This window comes from Natrix helvetica (genome assembly GCF_964273705.1).
Source record: "Natrix helvetica genome assembly, chromosome: 9".
NCBI classification, from domain to species: domain Eukaryota; kingdom Metazoa; phylum Chordata; class Lepidosauria; order Squamata; family Natricidae; genus Natrix; species Natrix helvetica.
The window spans coordinates 1674403-1701265 of record NC_138560.1 but is presented as its reverse complement, the minus strand read 5'-3'; the positions used below and the strand labels follow the sequence as shown (position 1 = coordinate 1701265).

The 26863-nt window shown below is 50.9% G+C and overlaps 3 protein-coding genes across 5 annotated transcripts in view; 2 read left to right on the top strand and 1 right to left on the bottom strand.

The window, feature by feature from the left end:
* Positions 1–288: 288 nt before the first annotated feature.
* LOC309396415 (adenosine receptor A1-like) lies at positions 289–3939 on the top strand. The gene is made up of 2 exons (XM_081961533.1): positions 289–687; positions 1364–3939. The coding sequence occupies exon 2, from the start codon at positions 1480–1482 to the stop codon at positions 2599–2601; it is 1122 nt and encodes a 373-aa protein (XP_081817659.1). The 5' UTR covers positions 289–687; positions 1364–1479; the 3' UTR covers positions 2602–3939.
* Positions 3940–5082: 1143 nt separating this feature from the next.
* On the bottom strand, positions 5083–7658 carry SNRPD2 (small nuclear ribonucleoprotein D2 polypeptide). The gene is made up of 3 exons (XM_081961537.1): positions 7547–7658; positions 6691–6870; positions 5083–5510 (listed from the first exon to the last, which is right to left on the bottom strand). Coding segments are annotated over exons 1-3 (357 nt in total). The 5' UTR covers positions 7549–7658; the 3' UTR covers positions 5083–5335.
* Positions 7659–11376: 3718 nt separating this feature from the next.
* Positions 11377–26863, top strand: part of HIF3A (hypoxia inducible factor 3 subunit alpha) — a 32564-nt gene continuing 17077 nt past the window's right edge. Inside the window, exon 1 of one of the 3 annotated variants that reach the window (XM_081961506.1) lies at positions 11377–11503. In XM_081961506.1, coding sequence (XP_081817632.1) covers positions 11478–11503 — 26 coding nt within the window. In that variant the 5' untranslated portion in view covers positions 11377–11477. Of the gene's footprint in view, positions 11504–13673; positions 13771–14587; positions 14719–26863 lie in introns of those variants that run through there. The other 2 variants (XM_081961507.1, XM_081961508.1) reach the window with 2 other exon arrangements.

The window sequence follows — 26863 nt, the reverse complement described above, 5'->3', positions numbered from 1 at the left end:
ACACTTTCTTCAGAATTCTGGGATAATGCAATTTGTAGTGTTGCCCCCCACCCCCAACTCTGTTCCTGTATCATTCATGCAAACACCAGGAGCAAAACAAAACAAAACAAGGGTAAATGATGTTTGCCTTGAATTGAGTCTCTTTGTAGGGAATGTTTGTGTGAACCATGTGGCTCTTTCACAGCAGCCCAGAGAGCGAGAAAATTAGGGGTTTATGATAGCAGAAGCGATTCCTCGTTTATTGCTGTCTCTCTCTCTCTCTCTCTCTCTCTCTCACACACACACACACACACACACACTTCAGGGCTTCAACTCTGCAATGTGATGACAACTTTGCTACACATCTCATCCCAGAGAATCTGAAATGCATCTGATTGTTGTTCCGGTTATTCTTTTTTTCCATTCTTTTCTGTAGCTGCAGCAAAGCAGACCTTCTTTTGGCTGCCCGGCCCTGCTTTATTATCCCTTTCTGTGCAAAATGCAACAGCTTTTGCATGCCGACTGCGACTTATCAGATCGAATGTTAATAAACATCAGAAGGCGGCAGAAGCATCAGAGGAAGAAGTGAGCCGGGGTTGGATCAGATGTTTCAGATTGCTCCAGAGGTGATTTTAGAAAGCTGCCGTTGTCTTTTCTTGCTTTTGATGACACCCCTTTGCGTTGGGAGATGACAGCGGGGATCTGTAGGTAAGTCAGGTACCAGCTTTGTTTGGGGTCTTCCAAAGACATGTTGCTTCCTGGCGAGGTGTATTTATTTTCCAAACTCGAGGGTTCTATTCTCAGCTCTTGCTTTTACAAGACCAAATGTTGCAATGTACGTCACTTTCTGATAGAATATTTGTAGCTCAGGGTTGGTCTGTGGGCTACTTCTGATGATGTTAACTAGATTGATTTGTAATGAGATGTCTGCAAGAAAATAACCCAGCTCAGAAAACGAAAAGTACCTCCTCCTCCTCCCAAACACCACACCCTTCTAGCACTGATGATGTTATCTACTTTGGTAATGAAATGTCTGCAAGAAAATAACCAAAGTCTGAAAGCACCAAGGACCCCACTGTCTCCCTCCTCCTCCATTCCGCAAACCTCAGTCCCTTCTAGTAGTGATGATGATACTGAATTTGATAATGAAGTGTCTGCAAGAAAATAAGCTCAGAGAGCACCAAGGACCCCAGTCCTCCCCCCTCCAACTCTTCCTCCTTTCTACAAACCCCACTCCCTTAAACACTGATGATATTAGCTAGTTGGGACATGAAAAATGTCTACCAGGAAACCGCCAAGCTCAGAGAGCACCAAGGACCCCAAAAGACAGCACCTTTGTTTCCTTCCTATACATGTGGATGATTTAAATGTTTCTGATTCACAGACTTGGGTAATGCAAGCAAGCATGATGGAGAGACCCGACGGAATTCTCAGCAGCGTGTTCTCCTCTTCCCCCAACCCCATTTCACCGAGGCTTCCTTTCCTCAAGCATGGAAGGTGATGGGACAACGATCTGCAGAGTTTCAGAAACCGGAAGGGAAGACACAGAGTCCAAATGGCCCCACTCCTATGATGGATAGCATGGAGAATTCATCCTTCGTTAGTCTGCATCAGTGCCCTCTAACCGCTAACACGACCTCCCCGTCTGCTGTGCACATCCCCTATTTGCTGAGCGACAGCCTGACCGCTCTGCTGTCCATCGCTGGCAACCTGTTCATCTGTGTGGTCATCTTGCGGAACAGGAAGTTGCGTTCCACCGTCACCAACTATTTCCTGCTCTCGCTGGCTGTGGCAGACCTCTTGGTCGGGGCAGTGGTCATCCCCTGTGGCCAGTTCATCAATGTGGGGCTGCCCCAGTCCAGGCCCCAGCTGTGTCTCCTGATGCTTTGTTTGCTCCTGATGTTCACCCAAGCCTCCGTCTTCGGGCTGCTAGCCATCGCTGTGGAGAGATACATCTCCATCCTGAAGCCCTTCCAGTACCAGTCTCTGCTAAGTCCTCGCAACGCCCTGCTGGTGATTGCGGCTTGTTGGCTGCTGTCCATCTTGACCAGCCTGATCCCTCTGATGGGCTGGCACGACCCCCTGCCCCCCAGCAGGGAGTGCCTTTTCAACAGCATCATCACCAACGCCTACATGGTCTACTTCAATTTCATGATGTGCATGTTGGCCCCGTTGGGGGCCATGCTGATGCTGTACGGGCGCATCTTCTTGGAGGTCAGGCGTCAGATCCGCAAAGTGGCCGAAGGGGAGGTCAACATCAGCGCTCAGAAGAGGCGCCGCATCATAGCCCGCAAGGAGATGCGGATGGCCATTTCGCTCTTCATCATCCTCTTCTTCTTCATTCTGTGCTGGCTGCCGCTTCACGTTCTCAACACCGTCATGCTCCTCTGCCCCGCCTGTTGCATCCCCAGTCAGCTGACCCTGGCCACCATCATCCTCTCCCATGCCAATTCTGCCATCAACCCGGTGGTTTACGTCTTCCGCGTGCGATCCTTCCGAGACGCCCTCGAAAGCACCCTGGACTGCATCTGTGGTTCCGGCCCACTCTCCGCCTCTGGGACGACGCCCGCCAGCATTTTAGAACTGCCGCCACCTCATAACACTTTCCTGCCAGGCAAGTGAACGTAAAAATCCGGCGTTTGGGTGGAACTGTCAAGCCATTGTTCAAATCGGAAAGGAAACACCAGAGCCATTAATCTTCTCTCCACAAGAGGGGGCAGGAAGGCCTGGAAATATTATTTTTGCTGTGGTAGCCATGAAGGAAAAAAACCCTGAGCATCAGCCAATGACCGACCAACTCACAGCTCACTGCCTAATTATTTTTCAAAATTATACCAAGAACGCTAGACTGGACCCATTTCCCCAGAACTAAGTTGAGACCTCTGGGAAAACTAGACATTTGCTTTCTGGGTCGCGTAGCTGTTGATGAGTTGCGTTTGCTAAGCAGGTGCTGAGTAAGGACATGTTCTAAGACAGGGGTGTCCAACCTTGGCTATTTTTAAGACTGATGAACTTCAACTCCCAGAATTCCTTGCAAGGCTGGCTGAGGAATTCTGGGAGCTGAAGTCCACAAGTCTTAAAAGTTGCCAAGGTTGGATACCCCTGTTCTACCACTGAATAAATGGCAAACCCTGCTACTGATCTCATCTTTGTGCAAAGTAAAGACAACAATTTGTGTGTCACTTCCAGAAACGCAGGTTGGAAATACTTCTCCATATTTCTATCTTCGTTCCTCCATATGTGATGAAAAGACTGTAGGGCACCTCAACCAGACTCCTGCCAAGACCCTTCTAGAGAAGTCATCTGTCCCCATATAGAATTTCTCCCCATGGGACCATAGATTTTGCTCGATGTATCCAGCTAATTGTTCCCTGGGAGATAATGGATATTTTAAATGTGTTTTTAATGCAATGGTGATGTCCCAAAAGACATAACCAATGGATGCATGAAGTGGTAAAAAGATCTGATATCAAAGCAATATGAAGACGCTTTCAGAGGCTGGGGAAGAATGAACGTTGCACCGAGCTTGGGCGGAATAAAAGAACGACCCTTGGGCCTACGGAGTGAGCTCTTGCTAACCTTCTGTTGGGTGGAGAAGGCGCTTATGGCAGGACAGACAACACACTGTGGAAAAGAAAGTGGGGAAAAAAACAGGGAATTGCAGGACCTTGAGGAATTCTAGTAGAAATTGCTTTTTTTTTCTCTTACACACACATTCATACAAAACAAAAGCTTTAACCTTCAATTTGGGTACAAATATTGAATTCTTACAACACGTCAAATCTTAAATCTTTTATGGTTTTAAATTTACGTCAGTTTTATTTTTTATTGTTATCCAACTCCAATTGACCTTTGAGATTATGTGTTAGGGTTAAATTAACAAGTTATCATTTGTGTTAAATGTATGATACGGTGACATCAGACTTCATACCAGACATAATAAATCTGTTCTCCACTCAAGCCCATATGTATACTTGCTTACAGAATCAAAAACTCAGATCAGTTGCTTTATTGCAAACAAGAAGTCACGTATTAAATCTGTGTCGCAAAAGATACGTAGTAATCTGTGTGTGTGTGTGTATGTGTGAGCTCCGGATTTAAACCAGGGGTCCCCAAACTTGGCAACAAGTTTGAAGATCTCTGATTTAAATCCTTGGCCTTTTGAGTGAATTGATTTTTACCATTTTCCTCCCTTGAGAATTAGACAAATCCGCTTGGTATTTACCTAATTATTCCATTTTAGACTATTTCTTGCCTCACCACTTTCAGCCCTTAAAACAGGGGTGTGAAACTCAAGGCCCGTGGGACGGATCTGGCCCGTGATGTGTTCGGATCTGGGCTGTAGGGCCATCCTGGAAATGTAAGAGGCCAGCCCGCATCACTTTGGCCGGTCTACCCAGTGCGAAGAGGAAACATGCCAGCAGCTTAGAGAGTGACGTCAAGCTGGCCATGCCCCCCCCAGTCGCCGTCGCCCCCCCCCCAAGGTCAACCATAGCCCTGATGTGCCCCTCAGTGAAATTGAGTTTGACGTCCCTGCCTCAAAGCTAGATATTTGGGGTCAGGATTAGGATAAGTTTTTTTTTCTGTTGGTGTTAGGGTTTGATCAGGGGTGTGATGGTATTTAATGGAAAATGCTGGAATTAGAAAACAGATCCCCAAATATCCTTTCCTTACCAGAGGTATTTTAAAAAATCATTTTAAGGAGGCAAGAAGAGGGCATTCACAGGATTAAAAGTACTTATTTTCTTTGAATCAAAACACATGTAGGAATGCATCTCAAACCTCTGGACAGAAAACTCTGGTTCCACTCAGCAAGAGACATCTGGTTGCAAAAATACTCTTCATTTGGTTTGATCCAAGAATTTTTAAAGTATGCTGCCTAAGCAAGTAGTGAAGACATGAGGAAAGAAGGCCGAAAGACTTGCCCTGTCAGAAATGTGATAAAATTGTACTGTCTCCAAGTATAAACAAGTTTTTTCTAACATCGAACCGCACCAGATGGGAGAAACTCAGTTATTCATAAATAGAGCTCTTCAACCTTATGAAATACTGGGCAAAAGCGCCTGCACCAGCCAGCCCAAAACACAAAAGCAATCCAACAAATTCAACAAAAAATGTTTATTATATAAAAAAAAGGAAAATCAAAGCACCCACATGGAACATACTGAGGTGACGAGGGAATTTCATCTGTCAGCACGTCATGGAGCTGCACACTCGTGTCACAAGAAACACCTGAAGAGCAGTTGACTATAAGATATCCCCGCCTTAAAACTAAAGGCAACAGATTCCAGTCTTTTGAGATGACCTTAAACGTGGCATCTTGACATTGCCAGGCTCGTGAGCCACCTTGGCCTCTTTACTTGCCAGCAATAAGGGGATTCCTCAGCACAACAATGACCGAATCTCCTCGCAGGAACATCTTCGAGATGTAACGGTCTTTGTTGACCGGCTTGGACTTCTTCTTGCCTTTCCCACTCTTGGGCACCTCGGTCCACATCTCCTTGACGTTCTCTAACACCATGTTGCAGTGCCTGGTGATGGAAGGAAGTGCCTGGTGTTACACAGAGACGAGATGCCCTGGGCAGCTTCTGGCAAATCCCCAACAACCCTGGAGGAAGTTCCGAGAGAGGTAGATCCCCACAGAATTTAAGGCTAAAAATATTCCAATCTGAAAATGGAACTTTGAATCTGCTGCACAAGATGTTTATATACTGGTGTTTATATACTACCCGCTGGCATCTACTTAAGGGAGTTATGAGTTTTTCTTGAGAATTTATGATAGACGTATTATTGCAGTCCATAGGAATCCCATCCGAGCCCAGGAAAAGCCCCTCTTCTTTAAAGCAGGGGTCTCCAACCTTGGCAACTTTAAGACTTGTGAATTTCCAGAATTCCGCAGAATTTCTTTGCTGGCTGAGGAATTCTGGGAGTTGAAGTCTACAGGATTTAAAGTTGCCAAGGTTGGAGACCCCTGATTTAAGGAGCCATTGAGAGTTGTGTGCTGGCTATGCTGGATCAAAGCACCTTTACTTCTCGGGATCCCCGCATACAGACAGTCGACTTCCGACCACAACAGAGCCCAAAATTTCCATTGCTAAGGAAGTCAAGTGGTAAAGTGAGTTGGGCTCCCTTTTTATGGCCTCTTTGGCCATGGTTAAGTGAATGACTGTAGTTGTTAAACGAATCGTGTTGTTGCTAAGCAAATCTGGGTTCCCCCATTGACTTTGCTCAGGGGTGTCCAAACTTGGGAACTTTAAGACTTGTGGACTTCAACTCCCAGAATTCCCCAGCCAGCCATGCTGGCTGGGGAATTCTGGGAGTTGAAGTCCACAAGTCTTAAAGTTCCCAAGTTTGGACACCCCTGACTTTGCTTGTCAGAAGTCAACTGGGAAGGTTACAATTGGTGAACACGTGACCCCGGGGCAGTGCAACTGTCGTAAGTACATGCCAGTTGCCAAGCACCCAAATTCTGATTATGGGTCGTAAGTGTGAAAAACAGTCGTAAGTCACTTTTTTCATTGTAATTTTGCCATTGTAATTTCGAACGGTCATTAAACAAATGGTTGTAAGTTGAGGACCCCTAGCTCAGCTCGTTCTTAATAAGAAACCTTAAATGAACCAGACCACTCCAGAATTGCTTCACTAAAAATATAAACAAATCCCACAGATAATCTTCTGACGGATTGGAGGCATGCCCAGATGAGAGCCTACCTATCAAAGGCCTTGACACGTCCCAGAAGCTTCTTGTTATTTCGACAATTGATGAGCACCTGGGTGTTATTTTTAACGGATTGTGTGAGCACCGACAGGGGCCCTGTGTTGAATTCCTCCTCCTCCCGCTTTTGCAGTTCTTCGGGGGTCATCTCACTTTTGGGCTTGTTTAAGAGGCTCCTAAAAGAATGAAAAGAAAGGAAAATAAATACATAATGTTAGATTTTGGGGTTATGTCCTAACTTAAACCTTTAATTGGATGAAAATAAATTCTTTTAGTAGTACTATATTTCTTTTTAACAAAGTATTTTAACAAATTATTGGGTGGGAATGCAGTAGATAAATCATGCCTCCTGTTCGGACGATCACCATGCATAACTAAGGGGGAACGAAAGGCAAAGTCTCCTATTCATTTCTCCTAATAATTCTGCAACAGAAAAGCACCGACTTCTATTCTGCACTAATTTAGAACAATTACCATCAAGATGCTGCGTGTATAAATCACCAGACTACAAATATAAACCTGTTATTCAGAATATAACAGAAAGTTATTACTATTATTCGCCTACTTAGAGACTCCCTGCTCTCCAGTTTCCAACTACAAAAGATACACACTCATTGTATATCTTGGGGGGAGGGGGCGCAGAGCATAAAGCGAGAGGAGGGGCTCCTTCCCTACTCCAGGAGGAAGCGTTCTTTCGAGAGGGGCGCCTATTCCAAGATTTACGGTAAGGGCCGATTAGAAGCTTCTATAGACATTTTTACACACGCAGAAAGCACACACACACACAGACAACTCCATTTTCCCCCCCCACCTCCGTCCAGCGCCCCATAATCTCCCTCCCGCCTTCCTCACATGATGCCGCTGTGATGGATCCGCCGCTCGTTTGAGAAACGACTCCGGCGCGGTGAGAAAGGAACACTTTCCGCTTCCGGGCTAAACAGAGGGCGCGCATGCGTAAATGCAAAGGGGATAAAAGATTAGGCTCACCCTGGCGGTCGCTGCAGCAACGGCGACGGCGAGCCCAGCGGGTCAAAGCAAAAAAAAAAAAAACCGGCAAGCATGGTTTTTTTCTACCGCGCATGCGCCGGAGGGATCAGTTTCTCTGGGGGTCTCGCTGAGGCGAGGTCAAGCGTGGGGAGCGCGAAGGGTCCACGCGGGAAAACAAGAGGGTCGCCCTTGAAAGAGACGGAATGGAAAATAGCTTGCTTTTTTACTTCATTTGCTTCCATCCTGGCTGAAACTGACTGGACTGATTTGCTACAACAACCCTGCACTGTAGGGCAGGGTCTTATGAGAGACCCACGACTGAGTGGGGCTTCCAACCTGGGCCTCCCCAGACCTTAAGTCTTTGGGGCCAAGAACCAAAACCTCAAGCAACTGTGTCCGTCTCCCTCCCCCTCTCTCCGGTCAAATTAGCCCCCCCAAGATGGCTCAAGGGGAGATCAATGAATTCTTTATGGCACATTTATTGCCTAAGACGGCGTACAGGAGACTCCCTCTGCCAGTTTCCCCCAACAACCACAACCCTGCGAGGTGGGCTGGGCTAAAGGAAAAGCACCAGCTAAAAAGCCAGCCGGCTACTTTTCCACGCCTGAGGAGGACTCAAACTCAGGGCCTCAAAATTCCATGTCCGGCAACTTCCCTGGGATGCTGGACTAGCTGAGGAGGCAGCTGGGCGTCCCTCCCTTATCGACAAAATAGGCCCTTTTGCGTCAGTCTTCGATGGACCCCACCCCAACCATCCTGGATGGAGACCCCAGCCTGGTGGCTTCTCTCTCTTCCCTTCGATTCTTTCTTCGCTTCAGGTTCAGCTCTGCATTTCCACTCTTGGATGTCGGAGGAGAGGCTGGCTTGGGAAAGAGGGGCCTGACCCCCTGCTGCCCCCCACTTTGAGAAAAATCGAGGAGGCCAGAGCTGATCTACCAGTGCCGTGGAGGGATCTTTTCAACACAGCAATTGAAGAGCGATTTGAGGTTTCTATTGGGGATTTTGTTAAGCTTACAGTTTGGTTGCTTTTTACAAATAACTCAAGGCCACAGACGTACCTAATAACAGGTAGACCTCGACTTACGACCACAATGGAACCCAGATTTTCCATTCCTAAGTGAAAGGCAGTTCAATGGACTTTGTTCCATTTTACAACCTTTCTTGACACAGTCGTTAAGTGGATCACTGCAGTGGTTAAGTTAGTAACACGGTTGTTAAGTGAATCTGGCTTCCCTTTTGACTATGCTAGTCAGAAGATTGCAGAAGGGGATCGCGTGACCTCGGGACACCGCAACCGTCATAAATATGAACCAATTGCCAAGCGCCTGAATTTTGATCTTGTGACCATAGGGATGCTGCAACGGTCATAAGTGTGAAAAATGGTCCTAATTCACTTGTTTTTGTTACTTTGAACCAGATGTGGGTTACTCCCGGTTCAGCCCGGATCAGGTGAACAGGTAGTAGCAGTGGTGGGGAGCGTGCGCACGAGCGAACCAGTAGTAAAAAAAAAATGAAACCCACCACTGCTTTGAACAGTGACTAAATGAACTGTTATAAGTTGAGGACTACCTGTGCAACTTTTCTCATTCGCTTTTTTTAAGAGTATGGGAAGGTACAGAAGAAGCCTTTCTGGTCTCAAAACCTAAATGGGCCAGGCCTGATTAGAACCTGGCCAAAAGACCATCAGAAGGGTTGAAAACGTCCATAAAAAGGCCACAGCAAATCTTTCTTCCTTGTGTTGTGCAGAAATGACGTGTCTTAAGTTGTCACTAAGAGTCACGTTGAACTCAAGGACAACTCTGTCTTTTTCAGCTGTCAGTGCACACAATACGTTGACATTTTAAAATAAACAGAGTTGCCAAAACATTTGCCAGGCATAGAAACCGTAAACAGGTAGGCAGGGATTATCCATTGGGCTGGAACGCAGCGAAATAAAATAGTTTGTATTCATCCTTGAGCACAAACGAAGGCACTCTGGGAAAAAAAAACCAAAAGATGGGAGGAGGGTGAGGAATCTGACCTTAAAGCCAGGATGTTTGGCCATCTGGGGCTCGAGGGGTGTATTTCATATTATGCATAATCCTTGAGTTACAACAGTTCATATACTGACCTTTCGAAGTCACAGCAGCACTGAAAAAAGTGAATTATGACTGTTTTAAATAATTACGACTGTTGCAGCATCCCCACAGTCACATGATCAAAATTCAGATGCTTGGCAGATGACTCATACTTATACAATACAATACAATAGCAGAGTTGGAAGGGACCTTGGAGGTCTTCTAGTCCAACCCCCTGCCTAGGCAGGAAACCCTATACCGTTCCAGACAAATCATCCCTAATCATCTTTGTTGCTCTTCTCTGAACTCTTTTCTAGAGTCTCCACATCTTTTCTGCATCGGGGTGACCAGTGGTCATGGAGAGCCCCCCCCCCCGAATTTCCCCCTCCTATATTTCCCTTGCCCCCCCCCCCCCAGGCTCTGCGGCTTCTCCCCGTTTGCGCGACCGGGTGGCTTCGCCGTATCCTACACTCGGGAAGAGGGATGGTTAGCGGGCGGGGGTCTCTCTCCCCCCCTCCCCAATAACTCCAGCGTTAAGCGCCTCCAGCGAGAAGGAGCAGCCGCTTCCCATCGCGGAAAGGCTTTGGGAGCCGGAGAACGGAGCGGCCGCCTCCTTCGCCCGCCAGGGGGCGCCTTCGCACAACCGTTCTGCCGTCCGAGATGCTCGCCGGGGCAGGACCCGGGAGAGCGCCCGCCCGAACAGGTGTCTGCGGGACCAGCGGGCGGAGCGAGTCTCCTTTCGCCTCGCAAAAAGCCCTCCGGATGCGCTGGACTACAAACGCCATCCTCCGCCCACGGCCGATTGGGGCTGCGGGGTTTGGAGCCGCCTCGGGACCCTGGGATAGTCCCCATCGCCCGCTCGCTCTCCCGTCTGATGCGAGGGCTTTGGAGAGGCGCGGCTCACTTCCTAGACTTTAATTCGGATTGTCCCATTCGAAGTACATAGAAACTTGGCGGCGGGGCGGCCGGTTTTTGGGCCGTGGGAGGTGGGAGTAGGGAAAGCAAAGGAGCTCCAACCAGCCGCATTCATATGGGGGGGGTGGGGGGGTCTTCTTTCCTCGTCTTCCCTTTTCCACCCGATCCTCTTCTGGATTTACGCGGGGCGCAAGTCTCGGCGCCAAACCGCCCACAGGGCAGCTTAATCCGGAGTCCCCCCCCCCCTTGCGTGGCGCTGCAGACTCCGAAGTGCCCCTCCCCCCCTGCCCGCACTCGGCGGCATCCATCCCCAGGTGTATCCTCCCAGGCTCCCACCTGCCCAAAGGAACCGGCGCCACTCCGGATCGGCGCCGCTTTGCAGCAGCTCTGCGCAGCCAAGCTGCTGCGCTGAATCCGGCCTCCCACCGCTCTCGTCCCCTCCCCAGCCGGAGCTCCCATCCGCAGCCGCGGGGGGGCACCCTCGACCCAGCCAAGTGCCCGCAAATGAGGGGGCAGAGCCCCCCGGGCGCCGGAGTGGCAGCTTTGCGCCCAATGGCCGCGCGGCTCCGCCGAAGGAGGCGTGCCAAGAGACCCGATCCTGCCTGGCTGGAGGGGGAGGGGGCTCCTCCGGGGTGGGAGGGGGAGCCAATGGCGCGGATGGGGGAGGGGCGGTGGGAGTAGCCTGGAGGGGAGTGGGCTTCTGGGCGGGGGGCCGGAGGAGCGCGGGCGGAGAGAGCGCAGGGAGAGCACCGCCGAGCCCAGCAGCCGGACCCGGGCAAGGAGGCAAGGGAAGGGAGCGCAGAGAGCGAGAGAGCCGGCCAGCCATGGAGAATGGGCTGCAGGGACCCAGGTAAAGCCCGACAGAAAAGCTCCCGCGGCGGTTTCCGCGCGTGGGGCTGCTGCATCCTTTGCGAGGACGGGCAGGATGCTCAGAGGGCAGGAGAGGCCGGGGGCTTGGGTGGGTGGCTGGGTTTCTGCAGGGGTCTCCGGACCCCTCCCCCGAGACAGAGGTGGGGCGAGGGGATGGAGGAGCTCGTGGGGGTGGGGAGGGTGCAGACTTGCAGACTCGTCAAATTTTCGACCCCTTTGCCCCCCTCCCCACGTTTGCTCGAGATTTCCAGCGAGCGCGACTTGCAATTTGCCCCCCCCTTTCCTCCCCCCTCTTGCACAGAAGACCCTTCCTCATTCTCCAAACAGGTCCCGTTTTTCTTCCAGGTACCCTGGGAAAGTATTTGGGGAAGGGTCGCGGCATCCTCGGTGCCTGAGCTCCTTTGGAATGTGGATCGGAGTAGAGGCGCGGTGGGGGGGGCGTCATTGGGAGGGGGACAGGCATTATTTGGCCATTGCAATATATATATATATATATATATGTTTTAAATAAATTGGCAGGTTTATATATATATAATATATATATTTTAAATAAATTGGCAGGTTTGTCATTGAACCCCCATATCACTTCTGGGTCTGCCTGTAGTTCTGCAGAAGAAGAGGAAGGGGGGGAGGGAATGTCTTCTGGGCTGCAAGGAGATCTATGAGATTACAGTAGGATCTTGCCAAGGGTTTTATCAGCAATTAGAGAAAAGAGGGGAGGGGAGCCGCTGTTCAGCTGCCTGCCGTAAGTGCGAGGAGCCGGCCAGATCCCAAAGGCGGACTTTTCCCACTGTCCTGGTTGCGATTCAACCTCCCTATACATCTTGTTTACAGTAGGGCAGACTTCCTATCATGGCCTCTCAGCTCTCTCGTCTGCTGCCTTTAGACCCCAGATGGGTTCTTTAATCGAGTGGATTAGAAGGGGGAGGGGGGCGCAGGGAATCCGCCCAAGGGAAAGGGAGGGGGAGCAGCGGTTTCAGGAAAAACTATTTTTCCCCCAAAAAAATATCTCTGCTTGGATAGTTTTGCAGCATTCTCTGGTTGTGTGAATGTGTGAGTGAATGACATATATACTGTATGTGTTTGTCTCCATCTGTGTCTATGAGGATAAATAGATAGAATGATAGATAGAATGATAGATAGATAGATAGATAGATAGATAGATAGATAGATGATAGAGATAAGAGATAGAGATATATTTATATATTCAAATTCAAAGGCAAAGGAATATGAATTCATATTCCAAGGGGGGAAAATTAACAATAAGGGAACAAGAGCGCACAGCTTGCAAACGGCAGGATTTTTTGTACAGTAAAGATTGTGGAGAAACTGACCCAGCCGATTCCTACATGCCCCCTATTGTGACAGTCATGTTATCCACCAGCTGAAATGTTGTGAGTGGCGCAAAGTAGCCCGTTTCGTGGTTATGTTTAGGAATGTTGGTTTTGCAACCAGCTTTTACACACGCAAAGCTTGGAGCCTGGAAGTTTGAGTCGCCAAGACAGTTGGGGAAAGAGAGGGGGCTTCTGGGATCGACCTGCATTGGCAGGAGTGCTCTCTGCACCCTGAATTTGAGAGAAGATCTAAACTTTGAAAGAAAGAAAAAAAGCAATTTTGAAGCCACACCTGCAGACCTGGCTCCCGTTGCGTGTGGGAGACAAGGTGATCAGGATGTAGGTCAAATCTATTTAGATCTTCCCAAAACTGTGTCATGAATTGGGCAGAAGGGGTGGCAGGAGACTTTGGGGGGTCAGAAAGAAGTGGAACCCCCCCTGGCTTGAAGCCCCCTTCTCCCTAGTGTGTGCTTTCCAGCTTGTTGCGAGGAATTTGGGTACAAATTGGGTGGGTGCAATTATGGCTTCGTCTGGCTGATTGGGAAGGGGGAAAAGTGTGTGCCCACAGGAGCATCTCGTTGCCCCCAAGGGGGTGTGCTGCCCCGCTCCTCGGCACGGTTCCTGGGCTGCAGAATTTGCCGCACTGGCTTTTCCGAGGCAGCTCTTGGCCCTCTCTGCCCGGGGAGGACAAACCTGGCACCTTGCCACCCGTCCGAGGCATCCGGCCAAGGCAGACTTCACTTCGCCCCTCCTCTCTCCCTCCTTTGAAACACTCGCTCCTAGCCTATAAGAGTTTTAGTCTCTCGCGGAAGCTGGCTAAGATGAGCCGGGAGAGCTGACGGCGGGGCGGAGGTGTGCATCAGCCCTAACCATGACTCTGTAACTCAGGGATGTCCTGGTCAAAGTATCAAAGGTAAGGCGAAGCTTTGATGAGGCCGCAAAACAGTTTAGGAACATTTCAAGCTGCTCCTTGGCAAGAAGGATTGCGGCCAGGATCGATTCAATCCAATTTGAATCCAGAGCCGATCTCCTGCCAATCCTGGCTGCTTTTCCAAGATCCTGAGCCATTCCTGCCCACGAAGGAGCAGCTCCTGCCGGTACCAGGAGGGTACAAAGTCTGGGACTCTGCAGACTTTCGCCCGAAGGAGAAGCTTCCTTGGCAACCTTGCAAGGAGTATGAGCCTTGGTGTGTTTCCAGCCACTGCCTCAGTCTTGCAAACTCTTGCAGCCTCTGGGACCGGTGGCTTGGGATGCCCACGGCTGTGCCCAGCCAGGGATGGCAACTTCTAGGAAGTTATTTGAGCCTTTTAAAACCCCTTGCCGGGCAAACCCTTCCCATCATCCTAATCCATTGCTTCCGGATTGGGCTGTCTCTTCTGCATAACATCCCTGGCACTGCTCCGGGTTCTCCCCCACGGCTTCGCTGGCACCCTCTGGCGGCCGCTTCTCGCTGACTCTTGCTTTCTGCTTCAGCCCTTTTCCCTCCGCAGGCATCTCGACTGGCTCCTGTCCCAAGCCAGCCTCCTCCTCCTCCTCCTCCTCCTCCTCCTCCTCACACATGTCCTTCCTCCCCCCCAGCCCTTGCTGTTGGCTTTTTTCCTACGGGCAGGGAAGCCGGTGGCCCTCGCGTGTCGGAGGATGAACACATGACGGGTCTTGTGTACATCACGTGTTCCCGGCTCCGTGCCAGGCCGTGACGCGGTGGGTGGAGGTAGGATCCAGTTCCACATATGGAGAGGAGCCCGCTCGGCTCGGGCTTGGCAAGGAGTCGGTGGTCAGTGGATGGCAGAGAGCGATGATGGGGCAGTTAGGCGGGAAGCTGGGCCTGAGGGTGCCTTCCCCCTGGGGGGCTCTGGGGCAGGTGAGTCCCGGCACTGTTCATCTGCTGCGGCTTTCCCCTCATGCCCCCTCTTCCTCCTCTGCTTGGCTTGTTTGTGCCGCCTTCTCCCCTCTGCTCCGTCCCCTTCAGGCTTTCCTCCGTTTTCCCTTGCTGTTTTGGTCTTCAACTTTTTTTGGCAGCTATTTTCCTCCTCTTTCTTTTCCTCTTCTTTGCTTCCCTCCTCCTTTTCCTCCTTCTGTCTTTCCCATCAGTTAATTCTTCCATTTCTCCTCTGTCCCTGAGCTGCTCTGGTACATTTTGTTCTTTCCTTCCGCAAAGTGTTTTATGCTCGGCTGTTTCTTTGCTTGCTCGCCATTTCTTAATTCTTCTCTTTCTCCTCCTCTCTCTATGTTCTCCTCACCTTTTATTCGTTTTTTCCTGTCTTTTCCTCCCCCCGTTATTTTAATTTCTTTCATTTTTTTTCTTTTTCTTTTTCTTTCTTTTTTTCCTTCCTTTTTTCTCATTTTCACTCCCATTTCCTTCCTTCCTTCTTTCCTTCCTTCCTTCCTTCTCTCTCTCCCACACACATATACAAATACACATTTTTGCATCCTCTATGCTACTCTCTGTCTCAACTGAATCGGCCCAGTTTGGGGTGCCTTTCTTGGCTCGTGTACATATTCCAAGCAGGGATGCAGAATCGTTGTTGCCAAAGAGCAAAATCTCAGGCACAGGAATCTCAAAGGAAGTTAGTTTGATTTGCGTCTATATTCGGAATCCAGATCTTGTTATTCTCCCCCCCCTCCCCCGGTTCTGCTTCCGTGGATGGGACTAGAGTGGTCTGGGACTTAATCTCTGGGCAAGAGGGGACTTTGTTGGGGTTGGGGTGGGTTGAGGCTTGAGGAGGCCCTCGGTCTTTTGAGAAGGTGGGTCTGGCCCCAGTCCCAAAGACGGGAGCCTGGTGGGGGCCTTTTGCAGATCTATCTGTGCCTTTTAGGTCTCAGTCTTCCCCTTCTGTGAATTGGGTTATAGATCTACTCCGTATGGAGCTTTTAACGCTGGCTTGTTTGTGGCCTTGGATGAACCAAGAGGGGAGCAGATGTTGCTCTTCCCAGTTTGGGGGGGCGGGAGGTGTTGGGCCGCAGGATGGAGAGACTTCAGCTTCCACAAGGTGGGAATTGTGGCTTTCTTGGGTGCCGTTCTTTCTTTCCCTTTTTTGCTTGGGCAGCGATTCTAACTAGGATCCCATAGGATGAGAAAGTGTGTTGCGTCAAAGGAGCCTGACGGGTGGCGTGTCTGACAGGGGAGTCCTCCTCCTCCCTACACCTTGCAGCCTCTTCTCCAAAGGCATCCAGGCCGGCCGCCAAGGTCTTTCGGAGCCTATGGCTGTCCGATGGCCCATGATTAGTTTTCTAAAATAAGAATCTGGGTTTATAGGCCCTGCATAAAAGCAGCAGGCCCCCAGGTTTTGCAAGCTTTTGTGCCCTAGATATGACGGCAGGATGGGATTATGCTCTTGGGAAGGAAATGTTCTCTGTACATGTCCAGAGGCACTGTTTTTGCCAGCTGCAGATTGCTAAAAGGTTCAAGATGATGGTGGAAGAAATAAGGAGAGAGAAAGTTAGAGAAAAAGTTAGAGTTAGAAATAGATAGATAAAGAGAGATAGAAAGATAGAGGATAGATAGATAGATAGAGGATAGATAGATAGATAGATGATAGATAGATAGATAGATAGATAGATAGATAGATAGATAGATAGACAGACAGACAAACAGATAGATAGAAAGATAGCAATTAGTTTAGTTTTATGGTTAGGAAGGGAGGGAGGGAAAGAAAGAAAGAAAGAAAAAGAAAAAAGAAAAGAAAGAAGGAAAGAAAAAAAGAAAGAAGAAAAAAGAAAGAAGGAAAGAAAACAACTACAGGCAACCCTCGACTTACAGAAGTTCATTTAGTGACCGTTCAAAGTTACAACGGCAGTGAAAAAAGTGACTTATGACCATTTTTCACACTTACGACTGTTGTAGCATTCCCCATGGTTGCGTGATCAAAATTCGGATGCTTGCCAACCGGTTCCTATTTATGACGGTCGCTGTGTCCCGGGGTCACGTGATCCCCTCTGGTGGCCTCCTGACAAGCCAAGTCCAGGGGGAAGTCAGATTCACTTAACAGCCGTGTTACTAACTTAACAACCACAGGGACGGACTTCGCAACTGTGGCAAGAAAGTTTGTGAAATGGGACCAAGTTCACAAGTGTCTCGCTTAGCAACATAAATTCCGGGCTCACTTGCAACCATGAGCCGAGGATTACCTATAAATACAGAATATGTAAATGCGGAATGCAGAAAGAAAACGGAAGAAATACATTTGTCTGAACTGTTGGCAGGTTTCCTGCTTGAGCCCGGGGTTGGACTAGAAGACCTCTGAGGTCCCTTCCCACTCTATTATTCTCTTGAACCCAACCTCAGGCACAAGGGAAATGGGAGGGGCAGAACCCGGTTTAAATGAGGACCTAGTGACCCCCAGAGCACAAGGCCGTAAAGGGGAAGAATTCTGGCACCCTTCGCGGGCATTGGTGCTGGATTCGAGAGGTGCTCCTGGACTTTAATGTGCCTGCTGAGAAGGAGGCTGTGAATAATTAAGGTGAACCCCCAAGGCCGCCTATAAGATGGGCCAAAGGAGACCCCCGAAAGGGAGGCTGGGCCAAGGGGGAGAGGCTTGCCAGGGACTGCCTCATATAGGTACCCCAAATAACTTGGACCCTCTTTCCTTGCCGGCATGGCCCTTGCGTGACGAAGTGTCCGTCATTCTAGCAGGAAGACTTCCCCGTGAGCTGGGTCATTGGTCAGCTGGTCCTCGAATTATGACCTCCATTCAACCCAACATTGACCTTCCTAAGCGAAATGATCCTTGAGTGGATTTTGCCCCATCTTATGACCATTTCTTGCCACCGTTGCTAAGTGAATCCCTGCTGTCCTTACGTTAGTAACACAGGTGGGAAAAGCAAAATAACAAACTGATAGAACAAGCGGTCAGTGGTAGATTTTTAAAATAATAATCGTAACAACAGCAACAACAACAATTTCAATGACAATAGTTTCAATAATAATAATTTTAATAATAATAATTTTAATAATACTTCCAGTAATAATAATTTAACAATTTCAACAATAATAATTTCAATAATAATAATTTCAATAATATTTTTTATAATAAATATCATTTATTCCAGAGAAGTAGAATTTGCAAATGTTCATTTATTTCCAGGAAGCATATAGGTAATCCTCGACTTACAACCATTTGTTTAGTGACCATTCAAAGTTACAGTAACACTGAAAAAAAGTGACTTATCGCCGTTTTTCACACTTACGACCACTGCAGCATTCCCACGTGATCAAAATTCAGACGCTGGGCAACTGGCTCACAATTATGACGGTTGCAATGTCCCGAGGTCATGCGATCCCCTTTGGGGGCTTTTGATCACATGACCAGGGGATGCTTGCCAGGGTCACAAGCGGCCCTAAGCCACTTTTTTCGTTGCCTTGGTAACTTCAAACGGTCATTAAACGAACCCATCGTAAATCATGGAACACTTGGGCTTTCTATCATTCGTTTTCATTGTCTCTCCACGACATCTTTAGAGCTAGAAGTAGTAGGGATGTTGGTGGGGCAGGAGTCAAAAAAGTCAAGATGGCCGTTGCCATCGAGCACCTAAAGCCCCGCCCCTTCTTATGATGTCACACATCCACGCCCCCTCGGATTCAGCCTCTGCTTTTATTAGCAAGTGGCACATAAGACACACACACACACACACCCCGCCTATACACAACAGTTTGGGTCGGAAGAAAGATTGTGTTCCAGCCCTTCTGCCTTTATAAAAGACGCTCTTCATAGTTTTTAAAGTGAGCCTCTGCAGAGCCTAAATGGTTTGGAGTTGGAAGCGAAGAGCATGTTCAATTTCTCTCTCTTGGCTTGGATCCCTTCAGCATCGGTCCAGAGATTTGGTGCCCCAGAGGTTTTTCCAGATAATGGATTTGGGGCAGTAGATACTGCACATTTGTTTCTACACCTTTTGGAAGTTCAATGCACGTTTATTGTTGTTTAACTTCTGGCAATTCCTTCATCTTTCGTCACTCGTTTTGGGGTGTCCTGATTTTGCTGAATTTCTACCAGGCGTGGCTGTTCCTAAGGGGAGTTTCCGGGCACATAGCGTCATCTTTTTCATTTATTTGATTTATTTCCCTCTTTTTGGGGTCAAGTCAGCCAGTCCTCCAGAGTTGTTGCAAAGGCAGCTTCTCGGTCCAAATAACAATTGTGTTATTGAATTGAGAAAATGCCTGTCTGCTTCACGCATCTTTCTAAACGCAGGGCTCTCCAACCATGGCAACTTTTAAGACTTGTGGACTTCAACTCCCAGAATTCCCAGATGGAGCAGGGGTCTCCAACCTTGGAACTCTGGGAGTTGAAGTCCACAAGGTGCCAAGGTCAGAGACCCCTGCTCTAACTAATCTGTAATGCACCCTTCTGAAGTTTTTCTCCTGTTGCCGGAATTGTTCTAATTTAGGGCATCTGGAGGACGGCCCACATTGTTGGCTTGGGGTCAGGGCAAACTATGTTTGGGATAAACCATCTTTGGTGTAACACTCAGGATTGGACGCCGCATTGGCCTGAGGCCTCTTGAGTTTTGATGGCCATGGTTGTTGTCCAGTGTTCTGCTTACTGGGAGTTGTAAAAGTAGTGCTTGACTTACAGGAGTTCATTTAGTGACGGTTCAAAGTTGCAACAGCAGTGGAAAAAGTGATATTTTTTCCACACCTACGACCGTTGCCACATCCCCATGGTTATATGTGTGATCAAAACTCAAGACGCTTGCCAACTGACTCCTATTTATGACGGTTGCAGTCTCCTGCGTTCACGTGACCCCCTTTGGCGGGGGATCACTGGGGAATCCAGATTCACTTGAACCACCGTGTGGCTGATTTAACGCTGGCAGTGATTCACTAAACAACCATGCCAAGGAAGGTCGTAAAACGGGGCAAAACTCACTTAAACAAGCGTCTTGCTTAACAACAGAAGTGTTGGGCTCAGACTGTGGTCGTAAGTCGAGGACTGGCTGGATATCCACTTCGGAAAGACCTGTAGTCTTCTAAGAGAGTTGAGAATGAGGCGGGTCAAGTCAGGCAGAGCCCTGAGGAAATTGTTGGCTTGTTCTTTGGTTGAGATTTGCCAAAATATGATTTTTATTTAAGTTTTTTTTTCTGCAAGGTGGGAACAGCCCCTAAAGAGGTGTGAAGGGAGCTTAAAGTCCAGTCCAGTGTATAAGGTGGGTGGACTTCAACTCCCAGAATCCCCCAGACAGTATGCTAATGAACTGTACGATGGGTGGACTTCAGCTCCCAGAATCCCCCAGGCACGTGGCTGGGGAATTTTGGGAGTTGAAGTCCACAAGTCTTAAAGTTCCCAAGTTTGGACACCCCTGCTGTAGGAGAACACTATCTGAAGAAGGCAGATTCGTGGGTGAAGTTTGGAGTTGAAGTTGGGGTATCTGTGGGATGAGGTCAAAAAAGTCAAAATGGCATCCTGAAATCCCTGGTCACCCCACCAGCTTCCTGACAGCCCCCCCCTCCCCACTTCCCCCCCTTCCCTGCCTCCAAAGCTGCTTCCCAAAAGACCTCCCTCCAACTCGGGAGGTGAAACACCTCGCAACTGCCGAGACCAGGTGTGTGTGTGTGCGCACGACACAAGCTTGTTTAGCGATTCGCCCACCGCACTTCCTCTTGCTAATTGCCGGCTGATTAAGGAGAGGAGAAAGGGCAGCCCTGTTTTCCCCCGTTTAATTGCACGCTTGCCAATCGCGCTTTGCCAGGCCCACCATTCAGTGGCAAGGCCAGATCAGTCCCCAGGGAAGAAGAAGAATAAAAATAACAACAATAAGCATATTAATACAGCTAGTCCTCGACTTACGACAGTTCCTTCAGTGACAGTTTGACATTGCAACATCCCTGAAAGAAGGGACTTGTGACCGGTTTCACACTTACGACCGTTGCAGCATCCTCATGGTCACACGATCAAAATTCAGATGCTTTGCAACCGACCCCTGCTTTAGGACCTTCTGACGAGCCAACCCAATGGGGTTAAACCAGACTCGCTTAACGACCGCCTTACTAGCGGAACAACTGCAGCAATTCCCTTAACACCTGTGGCAGGGAAGGCAAAGTTCACTTAACAGGCGTCTCACTCAGCGACACAAATGCGCGGCCCCCATTGTGGTCGTAAGTCGAGGACTCCCTGTGTCGTTACGCTCAAGGGCGGCTCCGAAAGGCAGGCCAGGCAATGCCAGCTCCCTCTCTCCTCCCGGCCCCCTTTGCCATGAAACCCGGTTTTAACGCCGGCACCGTCTTCCGACCGCTGTATGCGACATCATCGCCTCCGGCTCAGTGACTCAGCCGAGTGTTTTGGGGAGGGGGGCTTTTCGTCTGCAAGGTGGGAGAAGGGGAGCCGATGTGGGCGAGGAGGCCAAAACGAAGGCGCAGAGGGCGAGATGCTCGCAGCCTCCGGGGGACCCAAAGTGGCCTTTGAACCGTGGGGGAGGGGAAGCAGGCGTGGGGCGAAGGGGAAGGGGGCTGCACTCCGAGCACCTGCCTGCCTCCTTTCCCTGCTTTCCCAAGCTTTGGGGGGGGGGCGGCATCTGCCCCTCCTGCCTCTCCTCCTCCAGCCCAGCCTTAGCAGCAGCCCTGTGCCAGCCCAGTTGGCAGAGTGCCCGGGGCTGTGCGTTGCAGCCGGGCGTCCAATGGCTGCGCTGTGTTCCCAACCGAAATTAGCAAGCAAACAGGAAAGAGGCCGGCCGCTGGTTGGCTGCTCCCAGCCTGCCCCGTCCCCCCGCCCGTCGCTAGGCTCACGTAGGCCCAGCCTGAGCAAGGGGCCTCTGGGCTGCCGTCCAAGCAGTGGGGGGGGGGGACAGGCAGGGGGAGGGCGGGGGGACGGCTCAGGCCTCTCCGGGATCCAGAGGGCACGGCGGGGCAGGCAGCAAGCCCAGGCTGGTGGCAGGAGGGCAGGGAGCCCCCAAAGCAGGCAGCCCCGAAACGTGCCACCCACAAACAGCTGGGCTGGGGCAGATGCTGTGCCACGGGGGTCTTGCAGGCGGTGGGCTGGGGATTTCTGCAGAGGTGTCCCAACCAGCATTTGGGGGAGGGCCGCTTTCTATCCGGGAGACCCCTCCTCAAATCTTTCTCCCTCCCTCTTAACTCTTGACTGCTGAGCGTGCGGCTCTGTTTCTCCGGGAAATGCAGCAGCAGCGGGCGGGGGGGCTGCTCTTCTCTTCCACCTCCGGCTTGCTGGAAGGTCAACCAAGGTTTAGCATCACTGTTGGGGACATTCAAAGGGGCTGGTTCCAAAATCGGAGTTTTTGCAAAGAGGGGTGATGGGGTGGAAGAAGACATCTTTTAAGCATGGATATCACGTTGCGTGGGGAACTTTCCCAGGCTTCCCGAGCGAAGGAGGGAGGAAGAGCAATCTTTCTCTTCTCTAGTGGGGGGTGGGGGGGCTGCTCTGGACTATGCTTTCCATCATCCCCTTCCAGCCTGGCTTGGGAAAGATGGGGCCTCTGGTCCAGCCCAGGGCTCTTCTTTAGATTCCCCCCTCCCCCAAGCTATGGTAGAGTTGCTCAGACTTGGACACTTGAATGCGTGGACTTCAATTCCCAGAATTCCCCCAGCCAGCGGGCTGGGGGATTCTGGGAGTTGAAGTCCACCTATTTTCAGGTTCACTTGCACGCTGGCTGGGGGATTCTGGGAGCTGAAGTCCACCCATCTTCCAGGGGCCCTGTGTGAGAAACACTGCTCTACATAGTCTCCTTCGCCCCACGGTTAGCGTGTTCATTGCTGGGTCCCCTTTCAGGAATCGGAACTGAGGCCGAGCCCCTCTTTATAGGGCAGTGGGTGAAGCGGCTACGCCAGGCAGGCCTGGCACCTCCCGATGCTGGCACCGTCCGCAAGGACGCCTGTTTCTCGGTGGGCTGCAGGGGAATTCTGTTCCGGCTCCTTCTGCCGATTCACACGCTGTGTATGTTCTTGGCTTCCTCCCCTGGCTCAGCCTGGGAACAGGCCCTGGAAGAATGCCAGGCCTTGCCGGCCATTTGCATCCCTGGGGTGGGGGGTGGGGCGCTGCAGCCCCCTCCACCTCAAGACCACCCAAGAAGACCCAGGATTTCTCCTTCCAGTGTCCTGCAGAGTTTCCGAAAGGGACCAGAGAAAGGACGGCTTCTGCCCTGGGAAGCCGGGTGACTCAACCGGGGTGCCTTCAACCCACCAGCCCTCTGACCCAGTTGGATCAGCGCCTGCCTGTAGGGAAAGAGAGGGCATTCCAGGCTGATTCCGCAGGCAGGGAGAAAATACACCAGATACACAATGCACGCCGGTTGCATCTGTTGCTCTGCGGAGAGCCCTGTTAGAAAGAGCCGGTAGCGTGCGACAGTTGCCCCCAGATCTATGCGTAAATACTTGTCAAACCCCCAGAGTTGTGCCCGTCAAACTTCCCAAAAGCCGAGTCCCTTGACATTGACGTCTCAAAACAACTGTCCAAAGTAGCTTCCCAAAATATCTGCATACCGGACGAGTCCACATTCTCAGCCCTCCCCCCCAGCAGAGGGGCTCCACGGGTAGGAACGGTGAGATCACCTCTCCTACAGGGAACCCTCGACTTACGACCCCAACGGAGACCCCCCAATCGCCGTTGCTAAGCGAGACCCACGTTCGGTGAGCTTTGTCCCGTTGGACGACTTCTCTTGCCACCGTTCTAAAGTGAATCGCAGGGTTGTTCATTGAATCCGGCTTCCCCGTGGACTTGGCTTGTCCGTAGGCCGCAAAAGAGGATCGCGTGACAACCCCCGCCCCCCCGGGGACGCTGCGACCATCGTAAATGCGAACCAATGGCCAAGCCTCCGAATTTTGACCAGGAGGTTTTATATCTAGGCTGCTGTAAGGGTTGCGTGAAAAACTGTCGTAAGTCGCTTTTTTCAGCGCCTTTGTAACTTTGGTCACTAAACGAGTGGCTGTAAGTCAAGGATTACCCGGGGCCAATTTGCTTTCCTCTCGGTCGCCGCAGGGAGTGGGGCCAATGCTTGGTGATGTCAGAATGGCTCCTGGGCTGACGATAAAGTCGGATTCCCATCCAGAATCATGCAAGATAGGGAAGGGGAAAACCTCCTCGTCCAAGCATTAGTGAGCTGAATTTGTCAATGGAGCTGCAGCGATTCCCATAATCCAGCAGTGTTGTTTTCAAACTCAGCAATCTTAAATTCGGTGGACTTCGACTCCCAGCATTCCCCAGCCAGCAAAGCTGGCTGGGGAATGCTGGGAGTCGAAGTCCACCCACCTTAAAAAGTTTTGAGAAACTCATCTGGGGAAAACGATCTGACTCCTCCATCCATTTTTAAGGCATGATGAGCCGGCTTCCTTAAAAGTAGCTGCAAAAATTCACAAGGGTCTCCTTGTTTGCCAACATGTTTTCGGTCTCTGGAACGGGAGGGGTGGGGGTGGGGTGGGGGAAACCCTGAGCCGCGCCCCCCCCCCACAAATGCAGACAACTCTGTCTGCCCCTCCCGCTCCGTGCCTCGATGTCCCGATTTAACTTCCCAGCGAATAAGACGCAAAGCAGGAAAGCTGCCGCTCGCTTTCTTCTTCTTTGGCAGCCGTACCCTGCCACACACACACATACACACCCCAGTGTGCGTTCAGGTAAAAGGTGGCGCACCCCTCCCTTGTGTACACAAATAGGGCTCTCCAGATGCAAAGCCGAAGGGTGTGGAGGCAGCCAGCTTGCCAAGAACATTGCGTTCCCACCCCAAAGCAGAGGGAATCGGCTCTTGTGTGGGTGTCGGGAGTGAGGGGTGTGGAGGGGGGGGAGTGAGAGGTTTGGCTTTGAAGGATACTTAAGCCCTCCCCCACCCCCCACCCCGAGATGGACCGGGGAGCGCCACGACACAGGATGCCGAATTTCCTGCAAATGATTTTTGGAAGCATTTGGAATCCTTTGGCTTGTCCTGCGAGTGGTTGAATAGGGTCCCATTGGGGAGGGGGTGCCCTGGGAACTGGGAGGGGCCGCCCAGAGCAGCCTCCAAGGGGTTCCAAAGGTTTTACACACAGAGTTGGAAGGGACCTTGTAGGTCATCTAGTCCAACCCCCTGCCCAAGCAGGAGACCCTGCCCCTGTTTGTTTCAGGAGTGGGGCCCAAAGGTTGTAAGAGAGAGAGAGAGACACACACACACACACACACAGACACTCTTTCCCTTGTAATGAATGAAACTCTCCTCCTCCTTCCTTCCATTCTTCCTCTCCCTCCCTTCCCTTGTCTCTCCTCCCACGACTGAGCAGCAGTTGGCATCCGTCCCTCTTTCCAGCACACTCTGTCCTGGACTGACGTGGACAGAACAGCCAAAGGCTGTGCCAAAAGCACGTGCAGCAGGGCTCCTGCCTTGGAGTGGGCGGGAGAAGAGAGATGATGACACACGCAGAGAGAGAGAGAGAGAAACACACTCACATGGGAGTGGGTGGGGACGGTTGCGGAGTCGGGGAAGCTTTGCAGCAGGCTCAGGCTCAGCTAAGCCCAGCGCAGACGAGCTCCCCGCATCAGCTGGGTCGGGGGATTCTATTTTAGAAAAGGGTGTTGATTTGAGTTCCATGGGAAGTGTTTCTCCCATGTTGCTTGGGCAGGGGGTTGGACTAGATGACCTACAAGGTCCCTTCCAACTCTTGTTATTCTGTGCAAAATCTCTGGAACCCCTTGGAGGGCGCTCCGGGCAGCCCCTACGGCCCCCTCCCGGTTCTCTGCCAGTGGGGAGAGGAGGGCCCCGAAGCATGCACAAAGTTTTTCTTCCTCTCTCACAAAGGTCACTTTGGACCAAGGGATTGCAAATCTGGCCAGGTTTGGCACGTGTGTGTGTGTGTGTGTGTGTTTGTGGCAGGGTGCGAGGGCTGAGGGCCGGCCGATCCAGACTCTGTGGCCTGGCTTGGCGTCCTGTGGGAGGCAGGACACACTGGCCCTCTGGACGCTCCAGTCCTGAAAGAGGGAAACTGAAAAGGAATGCACAGCCAAGGGTGAGAGGCCGGAGGAGCCCTCGTGTCCTGTGACGATGGGAAAGAAAAGGGGAATGAAGAAAGAGCAAGGATGGCCGGACGGAGGGACCAACCCTCTGGGGGGCTCCAATCCTTTAAAACAGGGGTGTCCAAACTTGGCAACTGTAAGACTTGTGGACTTCAACTCCCAGAATTCCCCAGCCAGCGCTGGCTGGGGAATTCTGGGAGTTGAAGTCCACAAGTCTTACAGTTGCCAAGTTTGGACACCCCTGCTTTAAAAGGACGTAAAATTAAACATTAAAACGAACAGCAAGGATGGCAGAGTTAGACCAGCCCTCCAATCCTGACCGTTTAAAACCGAAGGTAGAATAAATGAATAGCAAGGAAGGTCCAATCCTAAAACTCAGGAATCGGGATATATTCCTCCCCACATCCAGGTGGAGGGACCACCTGAGCTTCTCCATGTCTCGGGGAGGTTGCGGATTCAACCGTTCATTTGCCAAATGGACCGTCCCCGGTGCCCCTCCCTCCGCCAGAAGGAGCCCAGGGGCCTTAGGACAAAACATGGGCCAGTTCGGCTCACTGTGTTTTGGGGGCAGTGGGTGGTGGGAAGACCCCGGCCCACACCACAACCGACCATTCACGCGGGCGACCCGTTTATCCGAGTGCAGGAGGACAGATGTTGTGCCTTCCTGACCCAGCTTAGGAGTGTCGCAAACTGCTCCTCTTCCTCCGGCTGTTTTCCAGGACAAGACCCTCCCCCCTCCCCTCCTCTTGCCCCAGAGGGAAATGTGGGGTGGAAACCCCCTGCTTCCACAGACTTGGGCAAAGAGCGGATTTTCTTTTGAAATCTCCCCATTTTAGCGTCTCCTCCCTCCGGGGAGATGCAGCCGCATCTTAACATTCGCCGCCTGTCCTAGTTGAAAGGAGGAAGTCATCTGGGTGGAACAATTGAGGAGGGGGCTGCCTCTCGCTGTGACTGGGGAGGGAGGGGGGGCTGTTGGCATGCCAGCAGTGCTTTTTCTGCCCACTCGCCCCCTTCTCTTCCCCTCTCCCCCGCCCCCTTTTGCGGTTGTGTGCTAATCAGGGGGCAGCCGTGTGCCCCTGCACCCCTTGG